This window comes from Strongylocentrotus purpuratus, unplaced genomic scaffold (assembly GCF_000002235.5).
Source record: "Strongylocentrotus purpuratus isolate Spur 01 unplaced genomic scaffold, Spur_5.0 spur5_scaffold_17, whole genome shotgun sequence".
Taxonomy (NCBI): Eukaryota; Metazoa; Echinodermata; class Echinoidea; order Camarodonta; family Strongylocentrotidae; genus Strongylocentrotus; species Strongylocentrotus purpuratus.
Window position 1 is genome coordinate 23,729,149 of NW_022145602.1, and position 19,408 is coordinate 23,748,556.

Genomic DNA, 19,408 nt, shown 5'->3' on the forward strand with positions numbered 1-19,408 from the left:
AGCCATTTACTGCCAAACGAATATGAGATCTAATTTCATCAGGTAATTCAACATTGTGTGTGGCTTTTTCGGTTAACACTATTTAACAAGACATTTAATTGCTCACTGAGTATGTATTAAGAATATATATCACTTCTACAAAGTGATATTTGAAGCTCATTTGGTGAATATAATATAGCCACATGGAACCCCTAACATCAAGAGCAAAACATATTTTGTGAACTGTATATGAGTTCAGGCCCTTCAGGCTCCAAACTGATGATTATATCTTGGTCAAGTCCAAATGCATGAAACTAAGTTTAAGACACAGGGCTTCGATGCTCCAAATAAGAGTTTCATTATGTTGTATTAGCAAAGAGAAAGCAAGAGTTTAGGTTATATAATTGCGTATCGTAAAGACTATCAAATTTCATTGTTTAGTGACTCCGTTTGAAGAGGCTAATTTTTCTAATTATTAGATAATTATTTCTTTATTGACCAAGAATTACTGGAAGAAGATTTCGCGTTGATGTAACTTGCCATTAAATTGAATTGTATATCTGGATATGGCTCCTACATATGATATGTTCATTTCATCTTCTTCCTTATCTTCTTCTTAATTCTGTTGTGCAATTTTGAGAGCCTGAGGCATAGAATTATTACATTGTTTATTGTGAATATAAAAGACAAATAGTGATTATTTTGCTAAATGTAGTAAGTGGGAATGTTTTTTTTTTGTAATTTTATATCCTGGGCCCTGTCTTTCAAAGAGTTGAACTTGATATTAAATAATTGTAACTTATTTCAGATTGATATCTATCCTAACTATGTACGTAAAAGATATGAGTTTGCAAACTTGGGTTAGATCCAAATCAATCGCAACTCTTCATTAGACGGGGCTCAGATATTTATTTTTGGCATTTTCATACTTGTTTGTAATGAGAATGGAATTGTGCTTCTTGAAATATGATTGTTTTATGTTATCAACATGTATTGTAAAAAAAGTGTTTACTTTTAATTAGCTCTTCTACACTGTTTCAATGTTCCCATTTATGATAGACCTGAAGAATCTCTATAACTGCATAATATTTTTGAATGATTTTCCTTTCAGTTAATGTAATCAATCATGAATTTAATAGATATAAAGATAACGAACCTATGACAATTATTCATAGGAACAGATTTAATAATAATGATAATAGTGGGTTCTTGTATAGCGCTCATGTCAGTCAGATTTGACCCTCCTGGCGCTCCTGATTATTACCCTGGCTTTAGCACGGCTGCCGTACGGCGCTCTAGCATTTCAAATTCCTAATTATTGATACAATTGTCAAAGGTTGTTTCCAATTCGTTGCACAGTCTCTATTTACACAATAAAAACTTTCTTATTTTCATGGTTTTAAAATATTATGCAAAATTCAAACACTGTAATCTTTTATGGCAATACCCATGATTTCTTTTCCTTAATTCAATTTGTGTATATTTGCGAGCGTTGTAGGTGAAATGCTGAATCAAACTGCTAATTAGGTAATAATTCCTTTGATTAAAATGATTTGAGCCAGTCTTGCTTATATTTAGGATTGTTGTATAACCCTTTACTAGGTACATTATACTGGTATATCCTTCGAAAATTAATTTTCATTTTCATGTCATGTTGACGATTAAGAAGAAGTATACTGATTATGAAAATTTGTATCCTTGTTTTAAATACTTAAAAAGAATTACACTGTGTATGTATTTTCTACCCACTTTTTCACATACTTAACTGGTTATTTCAAACATGTTTTCATTTTTTAAAATTTGGATACAGAATTGGACATGCACTAAGAGCTCAATGTGCTACATGTATACTTTGATTTTGGGGTGAAAATTTGTTTATGTTGAACTAGAATGATGCCTTCCAATACCTAGGATAAAATTAATTTCTTATTTGTATGAATACTTAAAGATGTAATAAGTGGTATGAATGTCCATAGAGAAAAGATTTTCTTGTGTTTTCAGGGTTCTAAGATATTTCTAGTGCTGCTAGATTCTGGCTGACTTGGAAGAGTGTTTCTCATTGAAATGTGTACTAAAAGGACCTGCACATTAATACCACTTGCCTCTAAAGACCTTGTCTCCCTTGAGTGGTCTTATATATACAGGTTTCACTGCATCTTGGTAATTTTATGATATAGATTGTGCTCTGTTTCATCGATATTTCCTCGAGAAAAGTCTGGCCTGAAATCATATATCTCTTAGAGTATGTAGCTTAGGTTCATAATGTAATATGCATTTAAGACATTGTTGCTACATGTATGCAGAGAAACCTTTGGCAAGCTGTTTGGTCGTCCTGATCAACATTTTGTTAGTGAAGCTTACAAAGAACATTATGATGAAAAGAGTAGTTTAATTGTCGCTCAGTTGCAGATCATATGTAGCTCATGATTATACTTAAACAATTTATGATTCTTTAATTGTTATCAATAGACAGTCTAAGTGAGTAAAATGTAGTACTAGCCATTATATTTGTTTGTATATTTAGCAGGGTTTTCCCAATTGATATTCTTAATTTGCAATGCTGATGCCAGTAGATGGTATTAGGCCTCGAATCAGAGCTGAGTGCCTATGATTTCTAGTAAAATATTTCCATCAAATGTTGGATATTTATACAACAAATTGATATTGTACAGAAATAGATGATACATTTTTAAAGAAATCTATATTAGCATACATTGGTTTCCTGTAGTTGCTCAATTGTGTCAAATATTTCTTTGTAAGAATCAAGGTTGCAATGATGGTAATGATGATCAAAGTCGAGATGGTTGTGGTGGTGGTGGTGGTAATTATGGTGATGGTAGTGATGGTGATGATAATGGTAGTGGTGATGATGGTATTGATGATGATGATGATGATGATGATGATGATGATGATGATGGTGGTGGTGGTAATGATGGTGATAATGATGGTGATGATTACGGGGAAGATGAGAATGATAATGTTGGTGATTATGATATTAGGGGTAATGTAATTGGGAACATTTACCAGTTAATTCCTGATCCAGAGGGAATATTTTGTTTAACTTATAATATATAAATATTTTCCCACACCCTTATTATATATTGTGTAATCTATTCTACTCATTTTGTATTTGTATTGCCTGTTGTATTTCTTTGTGCTTCAAATTGCTTGGTATACATTGTAAATGCTGGTGGAAAACACATTTCCTCTAGTGGAGACAAGAATACATAATCCTTTACCCCCCCCCCCCCCCCCCTTTAAGGAACGAATTCAATCAGTATAGACTATGATAAGTTAGGGTCCAATTCCCCCCAAAATAAATAGTGATGATTTTGCTGGATAATTACTTTTTTTTTTTTGGGGGGGGGATGGGGTTGAATTAACCCCCAAAAATATATCTGACAATTAAACAACAGACCCAGACCCGGCCCCGTGACTATACCGCTACCCTCCAGCCATGGGGAACCGCCCCTGAATTAAGCCGGTGACCACAGACCAAAATACCCGTCTCTTGCCCAAACTTTTGCCCGTTTCACAAAGCGCGCGCCTTTCAGTCTATTTATATTATACAACACCTGATTCATTGACTGCATGCACTGAGAAGAAAAGGTACACGTGATTGTCATCAAAGTAGTATTTCTTGACGTCACCTAATTTCAATACTACGCCACGCCTCTACCTTCATTCATAAGTTGTTTTGGTCTCAAGCTCTTCATTTTTGAAGATGCACAGCTACAAGAACGCCGTACATACGAATGTGTATCAAACAGGTGGTCTTGACGGGAAGCAGTGAAAAAGAGGCGGGCTCCGTTTGTGTTCATTATGCCGCGCCAAAATTGAACTGAAAAAAGTAGCGTTGCGATCGCGCCCCGATATCGAACGATAACGTAATGCAAAGCCGCCGCCGACGATGCGACGAATTGCAAAGCCGTAGACAATCAGAAGAAGGGAGATAAAAATACCTTAGAATCACAGGTAAATAACGCTTGAATGTATCTATAAAAAAATTGTATTTTGAAAGGAAATGTTGGAGACATTGTGAGACGATTTGTTGATTTGGAAATTTTGAGTTTTCATCAGAATCTGAATATAATGGAGCTGGGAGTGAATGCAGCTTGTCGACGTGTCGTTTGCTGTGTGTGTGCATTGGGAAAAGATCGAACTCGTTTGATTTTATTTTTCGTTCATTTTTTAGATCACAGCATGTGAGGAAATGTTTTTCATGTTATTTATGTATTGTTCCTTAAGCCATATTAGAGATGAATGATTTTCATAGATAACTGAACAAACTGCGACAGTGTTGATGTTTTAGATGATATTTTGCAGTAGTAAATCGACTTCCGTTCTGCCTAGACAAATGGGCGCGCCAATAAGTATTGCAGCGAATTTATTTATCGAGAGATTGACCGACTTACAAATATTGTTTGATCTTAATTCTTTGATATTTGTAAAAGATTTATTAACATTACAAAATGGATGGTCTCTTTATGGATGCCCAAAGGGAAGGCACACAACTGTTCTGTATCAAATGAAAGCTTGTGCATGCAAAATTGCAATTAATGGGCGGTGATTGTTAATGTTGTGTCGCCGGTTATCGGGCGCGCGCTTTCTGAACGGCTGCTGGGTCGCATTGACACCGGCTGCCGCGCAAGCCAGACGCCAGACGGAAAGCTTAAGACAGTTCTAACTTAGAGGTCTACTAGTTACTACTAGTTCTAGACCCTGACACGAGACTCTTTCTTTTTTCTTTTTCAATTTGGAATTAACAGTGTCATATAGATCTAGACCTCTATTACGTTAGGTCTAGATCTACTGCACAATTTTTTTGACCATTCTTCTTGTGAAATAAGCCACCACAGCACCATTCATTCACTTTTTCACTTTTTTTCGGACTTTTTTTCCAGTTTTTTCTGAACGATTTTTCAATTTTCCCTTTTGCCTTTTTTTTGGATTGTTTTTCAAACCATACTCTACTCAGAAGAACACATTTAAAATTTTAAGGCTCACTAAAAATGTTAAGATACAGCCCCCCCCCCCCCCCCCCGGCCCCCCCCCCCAAAAAAAAAATCTAGGTCTAGATCTAACGTTAGAAGGTCTAGGCAATAAGCCAATATTCATCCAATTTTTGTCCAGAATGGACAAAAAAGTGGTAGCCTAGTCTAGATCTACATGCCGAGTAGACCTAGAGTCTAGTCTATGGTTACAAAACTGAGTGCGCGATGAGACACCCATAACCTTGTTTAAATTAACTTGAACCGTTCTTCTAAACAAAATTCTAACAAACTTTAAAGATGAAGTTCCATCTATAAAATGACCTGAGTGATAGACCTCTATTTCTAACACAATAATACCCTTGGGTGTTGGTTCCATTTAGTAGGGACAGGTCTACTTCAAAAGTATTTACAACATTCTCTTTATTCTATTTCATTCTCTTGCAGAAGTTTGATACCATTCTGAAGTAAATATGGCTGAGCTAGCTTCCACTATGACCGGCATGTTGTTGCCAAATCACTTCCAACCCTTGGACCATGATAGTGAGAGTGATGATGAATCTATGGAGTATGGGGGTAGCATACAAATCCCTTTCTCTTCCATGTTGGAGACGAGCGATAGCAGAGATGGACGAGAATCCAAATCAAGTAGCCCTAATGTCAGTGTGGAATACCTACCCCATATGAATCTTAAACAGAGGACAGAAGAAAGCTGGAATCACATGGATTCCTCAAATCTTACGAACGACTCTGGTTTCACCCCAAATTCATCAGGATTCAGCGCGGACCTCAGTTCAAGCGGGGGCTTCACGTCGTGTGATCTTAGTTTTAACTTGAAGAACTCATCCATGAATCGCGGGGTGTCTTTCAGAACTCAGCAGCTACATGTAGGTGTTCATACCTCTGATCATCAGATCGGTCCTGCGCAGCCCGTTACCCCAACAAAACAACAGGACACTAATCTGGTTCACAACGATGACCCCTTGACCCCTACAGCAAACCTCAAGATGCTGCTCAGTGCAATGAGTCCGGAGATCAGAAACATGGAGAACAAAAAGAAAAAAGCGAGATTGTTTGATGACATGGTCGAAGCGGCGTCACAAGGAACAGTATTACCTAGACCCCAAGGAACAGTGTCATCCTCCAACCAAGAAACCTCCACTATGAACTCATCATCTGGACATGATACATCTTTCCTTTTGTCACCTTCAGATGAAAACGGAGTAGAGGAAGGAGAGAAAAACAACAGGAAAGCCAAGTCTCTTGGATTACTTTGTCAAAAGTAAGTGTGATTGTAGTGATCTCTTAAATATTCCAAGCATACTTCATTTTATACTAAATGTAGTCAAAGTAGGCATCAAAGTTATTGGCTTCTAATGGAATATAAAGAGTTAGAAAACTTTTATGTCAAAAAAGACCCAAAATAATTATGAATTTGTAGAGTGAATGTCGGGTCATCTTGGATCTTGTTCTATCAATGCATTTATCATAATGACTATCAAGATTTTGATAAAAAATTGTATCAGTTTGATTGCAATTGTTTTGATACAAAATCATATGCATCTGTCTAGAGTCAACTTTAGAGCATTACTACATTTATTGATTTGAAAGTTTTCAGCTTATTTTAATTTCTCTCGCACTCTGTTTCTGATCTTTGGAGCCATTGCATTCAAAATATTAATGATGCTTACCGGTAATTTTCTTTTCAGATTCTTGACAAAATATCCTGATTACCCGAAAGATGGAAAGGCCATGGATATCTCCCTGGATCAGATCTCTAAAGATTTGAGTAAGTAATGAACCAGAACCCTTTTTCCTACGGAAACCTGGGGGTGCAAATTAGAGAATTAATTAATCATTGGTTTGATATTAAAGCCTCATATTTTAAATGATGGGAGGGGGTGGGGTTACCACATCTTTAGAGCACAGTTTTACTTATTGCACTTTTGATAAACATTTGCAGTCCTAACAGTATAGTATGTGAAATACTTGACTAAAGCTCTAAACTCTAAAATCGATAAGATATGATTGTGGATGTTATATTTTTTAAAGATCCTTGTGAAAGTTTTGTGTAAGATTCAGTCAAACATGATGAATTTTTTGCCTTTCTTGCAGACGTTGAGAGAAGAAGAATCTATGACATAGTGAATGTCCTTGAGAGTGTGGAGATGGTCAGCCGGAGAGCTAAGAACAGATACCTGTGGCATGGCAGGACACATCTCTACAGGACACTAGCAAAACTAAAGGTACAGATACGAACAATGCTTGTTTAGTGATTGATTTACAAGTAATACACATCAGTGAGGGCATTAGTAAGAATTACCCACACTCGGTACCTTTGGAACATTCTAACACGCCCGAGGCTGTAGCCCAGGGTGTTTGGACTGTTCTGAAGGTATTGTATGTGGGTAATTTTACAAAATGATGTGTATTATTTGTTTTTATAAAATTATGTTTTATTACATGATTCTGCTAATGACCGGTCGTTGCATTTGATAATGATCGGTCATTATGATTATCAATATTACAATTTAGGCAAAATAAATGCCTGGTCACGTGTACGCTCTCAACCAATCACTTGATTAGGATCCACGTCATCATCTATAATGGTTGATAATGAATAATGTTTAAATACTGAGAAAAAAAGTTACCTTGTAATACTTTATAGTCTAGCTAAATCGCTCACCCCTCCTGTGTATTCCCGACACGGCACTAATATCCTTTGGCAAGACATTAACCTGCACTTGCTACTCTCCACCCAGGTGTTAAATGGGTACCCGGTAGGATGCGACCGTCATTGTTAGTCAAACATTTTTTGAGCGTCAAGTAACGCCTGGCTGGTATGCTCCCCAGGGAGAGGAGATTGTGTGCACAGTGTGTGTGGGCAAGCACTGAATCCAATGACTGGGTGAATAGTATATTTTAAAGCGCTTCGAGACATTTGTATAAAGCGCTATATAAAAGCTGAATATTATTATTTATTATTATTTGTTTCTTTGGCACAGTGCCTAGGTCAGAGACAGAAGTTTGCTGAGCAGCTAGCTCTCCTTCACAGTCGATTAGAAGACGGGAGTCTATCGATGGATGAAAGCAAATCACCGGTATACGGACCGGACAGGACGATGGGAGACGTTGCTAAGCAACCACTCCAGGACGTTGCTAGGCAACCTCTCCAGGATATCAGCAATTTCTTGAAATCTCCGGTGGAGACGGAGATGAGGAAAGATGGGAGAGACAACTGGGAAGATGGTGAGATTTTGTTTATGAGTACAAAGTATAAAGTACAAGTCCATTGAAAAATATGCTTTAAATACATTACTAAATAGTGGGTCCTTGTATAGTGCTCATTTACATGTACGTCGGACTTGACACTCCTGGCACTCCATAAGACATAAGTATTACTCTGGCTTTAGCATGGCTGTCATAATGTCACTCTAGCATTACAAGGAATTAAATCCTGCCAGGTACCCATTTACCTTAACTGGTTTAAGTGACACAAATGACTCAAGAAATAGTAAACTCTGCTTAAGTTTGAATCTGTTCCACTTATTCAATATTTGATTTAAGAAGTGTTAATAACCCATGTTTTGCATATACTGTATTTTAGCAAAAAATTTGATTCAACTTGTGCGACTTTGAATTCATATGCAGAGTTAACTGTAGACATTTTTTAATGTGAGAAGAAACTCTGATTACCGGTAGTGGTACTGTTTAATACAAGATGTCCTATAGAAAAGGACCTGACCTCCACATGTAACATTCTTTGTAAGATCTTCCTCCCAGAATATCAATTTTATTTATTAGTGTACCTTTCATTTTCTGTATTTCAGATACAAAGAGAGATAAGACGTTAGGAGTGATGAGCCAGAAATTCATCATGCTCTTCTTAGTGTGTAAGGTATGTATCAACTCTTTCTTAGATTAACCTACACATGTAGTGTAGTACGGGATGTCCAACATGAAAAAATGAGAACACCATTGCTTAAAAACTCCAAGACAATAATAACAGCTCCAAAATTGTGCCCCTTGTCTGCTTTTCATACTAGATTTTGAGAATTGTGCAGGTGTCCTACTCAATACTCTTCCAGATTCTTTTGCATTTTGTTTTAGTGTATTTGTATGAGATATACCGATCCCTTCAATGGCATACTGATTTTCGCCCATTATTATCTGTGAAAATTTGCTACTTTGTACGAGAAAACATCCCTTTTACAAAAATCTGAGATATCGTTTGTGTCTTATCCCTCAGGATCGGATCATCTCATTGGACGTAGCTGCCAGGATCCTGAAAGGAGACCAGAATTATCAGATCGGAGAGAATGCAAAGTTTAAGAGTAAGTTATGTGAGATATATGGATCTTATTTTGTCACTAAAAGATTTTAGGGTAGCATGATGTGTCTCGGGCACCTGTTAGTGTCAAGCCAAGTGTTAAGACTAAGAAATTGCAAAGATTTTATTTTCTTGAAACAAAAACAGGAACTTGGTGGAGTTATTGCTCTGGAAAGATATGCCAAATTTGACAAATATGCCATATTTTGACAAATTTGACAAAGTATTGTAATTCACAATGTATCTCTTGAAATGTTATTCATGACAATCGTTAGAAAACTAAGGCCTTGTTTGGAAAAAACTCTGCAAAACTGCAGCTTTTTTTCCTTATGATGACGTAAGGTGTGATTGTACCTGTCACAATTTTGTATAAAAAATCAGAGCTCGGTGAATACGTGCATAATCTTTGTCGCGCATAGTTGCCATTCATTAACATGTAAACAGGAAATGTGATTGTTTTACCTGAATTAGCCTGGGGTGTTTCTTGCAATGATCTGGTAACATTGCTTTATTATCTGTTTCTTGTTCAGCTAAAGTAAGAATACTGTACAACATTGCAAACATCTTGACTTGTCTGAAGTAAAGCTGATTAATAAAATAAACAAATACATGTATGCTATGCTTTGACAAATTCACATTATAATGCTTGACAGACAATTCAGGATAACTATGAGAAAACTTAGTGTTTCTTGCAATGATCTGGTAACAGTGCACTATTTTGTTGCTCTAGCGCTTAGAGACTTCGGTGATAAGCACCGTTTTTATTATTATTTATTATTATTATTATTCTCTGTTTCCTGGGCAGCTAAAGTAAGAAGACTGTACGACATTGCAAACATCTTGACTAGTTTGAAGCTGATTGAGAAGATTCACAAATGCTTTGATGAATTCACAATAATAATGCTTGAGAGACAAATTAGGACAATTGTGAGAAAACTTCGTGTTTCTTGCAATGATCTGGTAATATTGCTTTATTCTATTGCTCTAGTGCTTCGAGACTTCAGTAGTAAGCGCTTTATAAGCACCGTTTTTATTATTATTTATTATTATTATTATTCTCTGTTTCCTGTGCAGCTAAAGTAAGAAGACTGTACGACATTGCAAACATCTTGACTAGTCTGAAGCTGATTGAGAAGATTCACCTGTCTGAGGGACGCAGTCGTAAGCCAGCATTCAGGTGGATAGGACCTGATCCAGATACAAGTCATGTTGACTGGAGTAAGTGGTGTCTGTTAGAGCCAGACATTTAAATGCTAATTTTATTGGAGGAGCTCGCGCCTTTGAATGTTTTTTAAAACAGATATATGGCGCCATACAAATGCTGTTCATCATCATCATCACCATTGACTTTTAGTTATTAAAAAAAAAGGAAAAAAAGATCAGTGATATCACGCAGTAGGGTACAGGTGATTCTACTATTTTCCTTAGCGTTAATTCGTTATTGTTAAATGTAGAAGGAGTTTGTGATTTACATCAGGGCCAAGATATTGGATAATTTGTGCCCCATATGTTACAAAGTATTATGGAGTTATGAACATAAATTGCTATTAAATGTGTCATTCCTTTCTTTAAAAAACAACAACACTTTCAGTTAACAACTAAATTATTCATACCCTTACCAAGTTTTGTAATCTATTTTATTTTTTGCAGGTGAACTTCCAACAGGCACTAAACCGACCCAGAAGCATTCCTACTTTCCTCTCCCTCCTGGTATGTATTAAGGATAATAATAATAGTTAGTTCTTGTATAGTGAGCGTGTCTGTCAGACTTGACAGTCTTGGCGCTCCAAAGTTATTGCCTGTCATGTGCTGATATTGCTACAGTCCATCAATTGATTTAAACATTTGAAGTGTTTAGTTATATCAGTCGATAGTAGCTTTATAGCACTCATGTATACAATATGTGAAAGGTTTACAGTACATATGCACCGGGTCATTGTTTGAAAACAGGCTATTCTTCTACCAAATGTAAAGTAATTATTCCCAAATCCAGACTCATCTACCAAAAAAACATCTTACAATGGCTGTTGTTTTTAAAAAGTGTAACAATATCCCACTTTTCATCAGAGCACTATGTTGTCTTGCCTCTTTCAAATAATCTCTAAAAACATACTTTTTTCCTTGGTAACTTAAAATGATTTACCTATGTTATGAATCTATACCGGGTATGGTGGCTCAATGGTTAGAGCGTCCGCCTCATGAACGGGAGGTCGTGGGTTCGATCCCCGGCCGAGTCATATCAAAGACTTATAACAATGGGACCTTCTGCCTTCTAGCTAGGCACTCAGCATATTAGATTGGAGAAGGGTAATAGTATAGTATTAATGACTGCTTTGAGAGCAATAGTTGTTTTTATACGCTCAAGGGAAGGTTAGAATTGTGCTTCGCGTGGTGGATGTTTTGCGGCTGCTCCATTAAACAGGCCCTTCTTTTACTTTTGCAATGCATATTGGCACGAATTTAGATCAAGATCTATCGGCAGATGTTGTTTTTTTGTTTTTGGAAGTTTATTTTCGTCTTCATGTCAACAATGCAAGATAAAATTGTCGGTAAGATCGATCGAGATTCAATTGTATTGAAATTACCGACCAATTCTTCGCACACGTACGGTATCCTCGATCGCTCAGACCATTTTTTAACATGTAACCTATGGGGTAACCATGGAGACTGACCTATTTTCCCAATAACCATGGTTATTGGGATTTTGAACTGTTTTTAACCATGGTTACCGGGAATTTTCGGGAACAGTTAAAGTTTATGAATGCAATTTCGACCAATCAGATTGCTGGATTACTTAAGTGAGGTATATAATAACATGTTATGTTATGCAGGGCCCGCTGGGAGAGCAGTTTTATAACTGAAGTGGCTACCCTGGGTAAATAAAACGTTATTATTATTATCATCTATTCATATTAATTCTTCACACTCATTATATTCTGTAATTTTGAAAGCATTATGGTACTACTCGTTTTAAGAACTCCTAAATAATCATTATTCATTAATATCTATATAAGGCTTCCAAGTGGTACAATAAATCAGTGTATTCAATATATTTTGCGCAGTACCCGGATGACTGGCCAATATTGTTTTTGTATTGATCAGTCATCCAGGAACTTTAAGTATTGATGTAAATCAATTATAAAGATAATAATGAATAATAATGATTATTTAGGAGTTCTTAAAACAAGAAGTACCATAATGCTTACAAAATTACATAACAAAAATATTTACAGAGGTAAGTCAAATTTTTGTTATTTCTCTAGGCAGCCTGATAAAGATAATAATAATAATATTATATGGCTTTGTTTTTTGTGTGATACAAGAATATATTGCTCTCGCTATGACAATATATTCTTGTATCACACTCAAAGCCATCCAATATTATATAAATATTGTTGTAATTATTATCAATTCCATCTTGCCATTTTGTTCTCCACGTGCAGTGAGTTCTGATTCCTGGTCTTCTAACCCCACCCACAAACAAACCCCAGCGATGGTCAAGCTACCCCTCGGCAAGACCACGCCCCTCAAGTCCCGCCTCACCTGGAGTCGGACCGCATCCTTTAGCGCCATCTGTGAGGTAGCAGAGCAGGAGTGCCGCAAGTATTCCTCAGCCCCAAGCAGTCCCGTCAAGGATGAGGAGGAGGATGAGAACGAAGAGAATAGCTCTTCTTCGACCCTTAGCAACGGCACCAAAAAAGGTGATTTCATCATATAGCTATAGGTGCCTGTGCATGTGTCATTGTGAATATGTAATGGAAGGCCGGCTAAAAGTGTTTTTGAGGTTAAACTGTGCATGTGTCTTTGTGAATATGTAATGGAAGGCCGGCTAAAAGTGTTTTTGAGGTTTTTTTTTTTTGTGGCATACAGAAGGGTGTAGCCTTCCATTCCTTTTATTGATCCATTGATCTACCTATTCTACATTCTGTATTATTTTCTTTTGCTAAAATTTTATTTATTCCTTGATTAGACCCAGCATTCTCTGCAAAATAACAGTTGTAATATGTTTTGAGTATTGTAGTTTGAGCATTTGGATGCAAAAGCTAATAAACTTCCCTATTTCTCAATATTTTGTTTCTTCTTTCCATTAACAGAGGAAGATTTCATTCAGGAGTTTCAAGCCCTGCGAAACAAGTACCCTGCCTGCGTGTCCAGACTGTTGTTCTCTGGCCCAGCCGTGACCCCATCTGACCCTTCACCCCTGACCCCTGACCCAGCACCATTGACCCCCGAGTCCTTGCAGTATCAGCTGAGCCCAAGAGACACCTCTCAGATGACCACGATGGGGGTAGCCAGCCCCAGAGGCCAGGGAGGAGACTGTAGCAGTGCTTCTAAGACAAAAGCACAGAAATTGGTCTATGTGCAGAGGTGAGTGATATTTCCTCTCATTGTCTTTAAGTGATCCAGTCAAAATTGTCTATAGCGACCGCCCAAGGGAAAAACAATAAGTGGTCTTTGAAGACAGGTTCCTTTAGTACATGTTTCAATGAGTAACCATTTTTAAGGGAAACAAAAAATGTGGTCTTTGTAGACATGTGTTCACTAAAGCAGGTTTGACAGTACTACAGTATCTACAGTTGCCTCTTCTCAACTGATCCATTAGCATGTACTAGATACACTTCCTGTAAAGCCAGAAACATTCTTGATTTTTGAACGACTCCCATTTTCACGCCATAAGAACTTTTCTTGCTGGGTCAGTTACGTTACAGCCATTTTGTGGCATAAATTAATTTGCATTTCTGAACCACCCGCAAATATCCTGAACTTTTCATGTACGTGAGTTTTGGTTGTAAAATTTGTAAATTAGTTGGGAAGAAATCTGTAAGAGCAGCCTAGCTGAAGCAAGGGTGGTATTAAACTACTAAAAAATACTATGAATCCAATATTCCATTTCTTTGTATAATTTTATAGATTTACATACCACTTTTTCACACGATGTCTTCATCGACATTAAAATGTTGTCTTGTTTAAATCTTGGATTTCCTTTTCTGTTTAGATTTGTCCCTTTGCTGAATGCCAATACCATGGCAGCCGTGCAAGCAAGCACCTCCCATCAAACAGATCCTGGCAACCCTACCATCATGACTGGAAGCCGAACCATCGTCGCACCAAACAGCGCCCTAGTTAGTGGGCCACGCGCTGCCGTGATATCACCCACCCCAGGCTCCGTCATCCGTTTACTGCCAATGAGACAAGAGAATTGGGTTCAGCTTCCTCATGGCAGTGATATCGGCTCTAGGAATGCCGTCAATGGTACTCAACATGAGACTGTAAGGTAAGGGCCGCTGGTTCAGAAGGACTGATAAAACTTTTTCTGCTTTATCTCTTTTGCGATAATTATTCCACATTTTGTGGTTTGGCTCAATAAATTTTGATTCAGCATCCTAAAAAATTATACCAGATGCATGAGCAGATAGAAGATGTTACGGACAGGGACAGAAAGTGAAAGTTGAGTGAAGTCAAAATGTGATTTGATCAAGTCTGAAAACCAATTATTTCCAATATATATTGGGGGTGCACAGATAGTGTAAGAGAGAGAGAGAGAGAGAGAGGGAGAAATAGAGAGAGAAATAGAGAGAGAGAGAGAAATAAAGAGAGAGAAATAAAGAGAGAGAAATAGAGAGAGAGAGAGAAATAGAGAGAGAGAAATAGAGAAAGAGAGGGAGATAGAGATATAGAAATACAGGAATTTGTTAATAAACACATTTTAAATGAAGCTTGACAACCAACATATCTCCTTTCTTTGTCTACAGCTCAGTAGCTCAGCCAGAGTCAGGAGCAACCCAAATCAAGTGTGCTGGAGTTCCTAACTCCAACCAATTAGTGACCATCATACGACGCAGCAAACGAGCGGTCAAGCTTGCGCTGGACAAGGAGTTTGAATACCATCCTATTATCAAGAAGGTCAAGTCAGAAACAAATGTTGAGGTAAATTGATTGAGTTATTTCCTTAGATTTCTAGACTTGAGAATCGTTTCATGAAGCAGTCATAAATGCAAGTTTGCCGACATCCCATGGAAGCCCTTGTAAGTTTAATACAGCCGTTTCAATGGGATGTTGACAAACTTTGACCTTAGGATGGTTTTGTGCAACAATGCCCTGGGGAGTGTTTCACAAACACTAAGATAAACTTTAAGTTGGACTTAACTATGGCAGGCCTTTCATGCCACTAGTTCCTCTAACCATTCCTGGCATTGGTTTCTAACAGGACGTACAAATCGTGGTCACATATCTACAGAATTCACCTTTTTCGATAGTTCTTTATTGAAGGAAAAATTATTATCTAAAGATCATAATTGAGAGACCAATGGTGAGAGCAACTAGTGGCATGAATGGCCTGCCATAGTTAAGTCCAACTTAAAGTCGATCTTAGTCTTTGCGAAACACTCCCCTGGTGTTTTGCATCTGTATGCTAGCTTCGTTAATTGATCTGCCTTGATAATAAAGATATTCATGAATGCATCTGTAGGGACACTGATTTTCCGTTTCAAAAAATGGCCTTTTCCGTTTCAGAAAATCTTGAATTCCGTTTCAGATGGGCTGAAAAACGGAAATTCCGTTTTGCCATAGACTTTGTACACATGAAAAAACAAAAATTCCGTTTACATAAGATTTTCATTAAAACATGAACTTGTAGGGTACAAATGTTCTATTAAAGCCGCCACCTTTGACAAGCCACTGATAACCACTCAAAAACATACGGACGGGACTGGATAAACTTGATGCAAAATACTAGTGAAAATATAGACCCCTACGGGCCCTAGAGTCTAGGCTAGACCTACGAAAAATTATCAAATGTTTAGATTTACCAACTTCAAATTCGAACTTAGACTAGCAGACTAAAGTGAGCGGAATGTGTCAGAACACGACATATTCCTGACGGAAATGCTGAGTAGTACCGACGTCAACGAAAACATTTTCAGTCTTGGCTGTCATGTCCGCGATCGATCGATTTTAGGCGCACATGCCAGCCCCTTTTTTTAACTGTACAACAGCGTGTGTGTACAATCTCGCCGCACGTAGCGCCCGCTACTGGCGTGTGTGTGCCTAGTATTACGTCTACGTAATACTAGGCGCCTAGCTGGCATAATAGGATCGTTTCGCTGCTATTTGTACCGTGTTTTGTGTCACAATCTCTATTGGTCCAGCGAAACAAAATGGCAGTGCCCTGTCTCCTAAGAATCTGACGAATATCGCTAAATATTCGGAATTATTAACCATGATTTGAGGCCCAATATTTTTTCACTGCATAACGAGTCACATAAATAGTGTAAGTTTTACGATTTTCTTCTTGAAAAATGAAAAGTTTTGAGGAAAAAGGGGTTTTCCGCGGTTTTCCGTTCGAAATTGCATTTTCCGTTTCAAATGGTCAATTCCGTGAATTCCGTCCGTTTTCCGTGATCGCGGAAAATCAGTGTCCCTACATCTTCATGATAGCTGGCATGTATGTCAGTTTTAAAATACTTTCATACATAGTTTTATTGTTTTAGTAACATGTTGGGATTGTGAATGAGATCTTATATTAAGTGAATGTAAGCTAATAATTTGGCCTAAATCATGGAATCACAAAAAGGAACTTGTACCGAAGGTTACAAAAAAACAAAACCAAATAACACACTTCAATCTGTATGCATCAGTCATCAGCAAATGCTGAAGCTTAGCATGTATCATGCCCTGAATGTTTAGACTATCCTTTTTATTTGAAGCTCTTCTTCTTTCCCTCTATTTAGAATCCACCTGCCAAGGTAGCGGTCTCTGAGCCTGCCAAGAACCCCACCGTGATCATCACCCACCCCACCCCTCTTGTCAGCATGCCTGAAGGACCCCACCCCCAAGCACACACCCCAGCACCCCACCCACAACACAGCTCCGCCCAAGTAGAAACAGGTAAGATAATGTGCACACAAAAGTACCATTTTAATGCCATTTACCACCCAAGTGTAGTAAATAGGTACCTGGTATGAATTCAATGCTTTTGGCAGCCAGGCTAAAGCCATGGTAATAATGGTAAAGTGAAACCTGTATATAAAGACTGTTCAAGAAAGACAAGAAAATAGGCAAGTGGTCTTTATATACAGGTTTCTTTAGTAACGGGTTTCATTGAGAAAGGAATTTTAAGGGAAACAAGAGATGTAATCTAAGTATCTTTATAGATAAGTTGTCTTTCTACGCTGGTGGTCGCTAGAAAGCAAGTTTCATTTTACTTTGTAGGTTCCTTGAGCATCCTTGGGATGGATGGATATACATGTGCGTAATATATGTGTACCTATTATTTGTATTATTGCATCGAGCTAACATGGCCCGATAGGGTTACACGTCACAATGCAGTGAATAGGTCTCGGGAGATTAAGTGCTGGTTACACACCAGACCTGTAAATGGCCCTGAATTCAATGTTTTCTATGATTCTGTGTCTTACAATTGTCATCATTATTATTTTTTGAGTAATTAACAGGTTTCCCTTGATCATGGAAAGCCTGGAAAAGTCATGGGAAATAAAATTGTTTTTCTAAAGTCATTAAAATAAATGGTTCTGGATGTGGGCTGTGTGTGGCTATGGTAGCCTTACATGTACAGTTAGAACTGACAATGGGGGTGGTATGACACTTGGATGTTGCAACCCAAACCAAATTGATACTTATCTGGTCATGGAAAAAGGCATAAATGAGTCATGGAAAGTCATGGACCTTGGTTCTCTAATTCCTGTAGGGGATACGCAAGAGAATTTTTTTTGAATACTCCAGATTTACACAGCAAAATTTTGAGATATATTAAAGAGTGATTCAATTAAATTCGAAAAAGAGAGAATACAATGATGGACATGCTGCAGCTAAAAAGCTGAAATGTATATGTTTACAACTATCAAGGATACATATAAATTGAAAAGAATATCCATCCACAAAACATATCTACATAATCGTACAATGAAACCATGAAAGATAAAATACTGGTCTGATTAAAAAGACAACTGTTCAAATATACAAATAAAAAATAAAAAATTGGTTTGTAAAGAAAGACTCTAGATTCCACTCAACCTTCATTCTCTCTATGACAGGACAAGATGAAAAGAGTAGGATGGGGGACAGGTCTCCGATTCAGGTACTTGGTCCAGCGGAGAAGTTCAATGTTCTGTTCCAGATTTTCTTGGGAACTTCTAGTTTCTTGTCGTTTCATTCTTGTTCATTGTTTCAAGTTTTGTTCACATTTTGTTATCATTCCCCCCCCCCCCCCCCAACAAATGAAAAGAGTAGGATTGTGAACAGGTCTCTGATTCAGGTACTTGGTCCAGCGGAGAAATTCATTGTTCTATTCCAGATTATCTTGGGAACTTCTAGTTTCTTGTCGTTTCATTCTTGTTCATTGTTTCAAGTTTTGTTTTCGCATTGTTTTATCATTTTATTTCCAACCAACTGCATGCAATATTGATCCTTTGATAATTGTTAAGAAGTTACAGCATTATTGTCCATTTTTTTCCAGTTTTGTTACTTAATATAAATCAGCTTTGTAAAAGGTTTTAGAGAACTGATTTTCAAAAGGTGGAATTTCTCCATGTTTCTCTATGGATTTCGACCCAAGTTCAGTTTCAATGCACCAACGCCACCAACCAAGTGATTATTTTGGATTACCAGACACTAATATATTACATGTTTTGTTTATCTGTTTGGGGATGTTATTTTTTTATTTTTTATTTTACTTTCAGCAGTGTTCCTATATATGAGCAGAAATTAATGTTTTTTTAAGACACCCTGTACTTGCCTGAAATTTGGTCTGATTAGAGAAATGATAATCCATGTAAGCCTGTGGGATTACAGACTGATTTCCACCTCTCTCGACCAAGCCTTCAACCTTTTCCACTTCCTGTGCATCATATATTGTAGATAAAAGTGAACTATGTCATACAAACGCAAGAAATTCAAGAGTAAAATGTAATTAAAATTATTTGATAAAAACATTGGTGACTTATTGATTTCATTTATATTTTCTTACATATGACAGGAGACCCCACTTGTTAGGAATGATTCCAAACTGAGACGAGCGGCCCTCAAGCACGTCAAACGCCGTCTCACAATAGACCTGGATAAAGAACCATCTGAGACAACCCATCAAGAC

General features: G+C 37.3%; 2 protein-coding genes across 3 annotated transcripts in view; both read left to right on the forward strand.

Annotated features, from left to right (window-relative positions):
• LOC574867 (thyroid receptor-interacting protein 11) overlaps positions 1-2,691 on the forward strand; it is a 42,386-nt gene extending 39,695 nt beyond the window's left edge. Inside the window, exon 22 of the mRNA XM_030988316.1 lies at positions 1-2,691. This exon is cut by the window's left edge and continues 1,366 nt beyond it. The gene's annotated coding sequence lies outside the window, so the exon portion shown is untranslated.
• A 3,256-nt stretch (positions 2,692-5,947) lies between these two features.
• Positions 5,948-19,404, forward strand: LOC100891248 (transcription factor E2F8). 2 transcript variants are annotated; one of them, XM_030987953.1, is made up of 15 exons: positions 5,948-6,252; positions 6,680-6,759; positions 7,086-7,216; positions 7,976-8,219; positions 8,801-8,868; positions 9,220-9,304; positions 10,106-10,148; positions 10,418-10,518; positions 10,951-11,010; positions 12,744-13,001; positions 13,395-13,668; positions 14,297-14,575; positions 15,054-15,228; positions 17,031-17,187; positions 19,295-19,404. In XM_030987953.1, the coding sequence occupies exons 1-15, from the start codon at positions 5,978-5,980 to the stop codon at positions 19,309-19,311; spliced, it is 2,247 nt and encodes a 748-aa protein (XP_030843813.1). In that variant the 5' UTR covers positions 5,948-5,977; the 3' UTR covers positions 19,312-19,404. The 2 variants fall into 2 exon arrangements, with proteins under 2 accessions (XP_030843813.1, XP_030843812.1); XM_030987952.1 differs by lacking the exon at positions 10,106-10,148 and having other exon boundaries at positions 10,375-10,518.
• The last annotated feature ends 4 nt before the right edge of the window (positions 19,405-19,408 follow it).

What these genes read in the sequence shown, in the direction of transcription:
- LOC100891248 (XM_030987953.1), top strand. Translation starts at nt 5,978, where the DNA reads ATGCTGCTCAGTGCAATGAGTCCGGAGATCAGAAACATGGAGAACAAA. An exon ending in CTTGGATTACTTTGTCAAAA is followed by an intron (nt 6,253 to 6,679) that starts GTAAGTGTGATT and finishes TTTTCTTTTCAG; the next exon opens with ATTCTTGACAAAATATCCTG. An exon ending in TACAAGTCATGTTGACTGGA is followed by an intron (nt 10,519 to 10,950) that starts GTAAGTGGTGTC and finishes TATTTTTTGCAG; the next exon opens with GTGAACTTCCAACAGGCACT.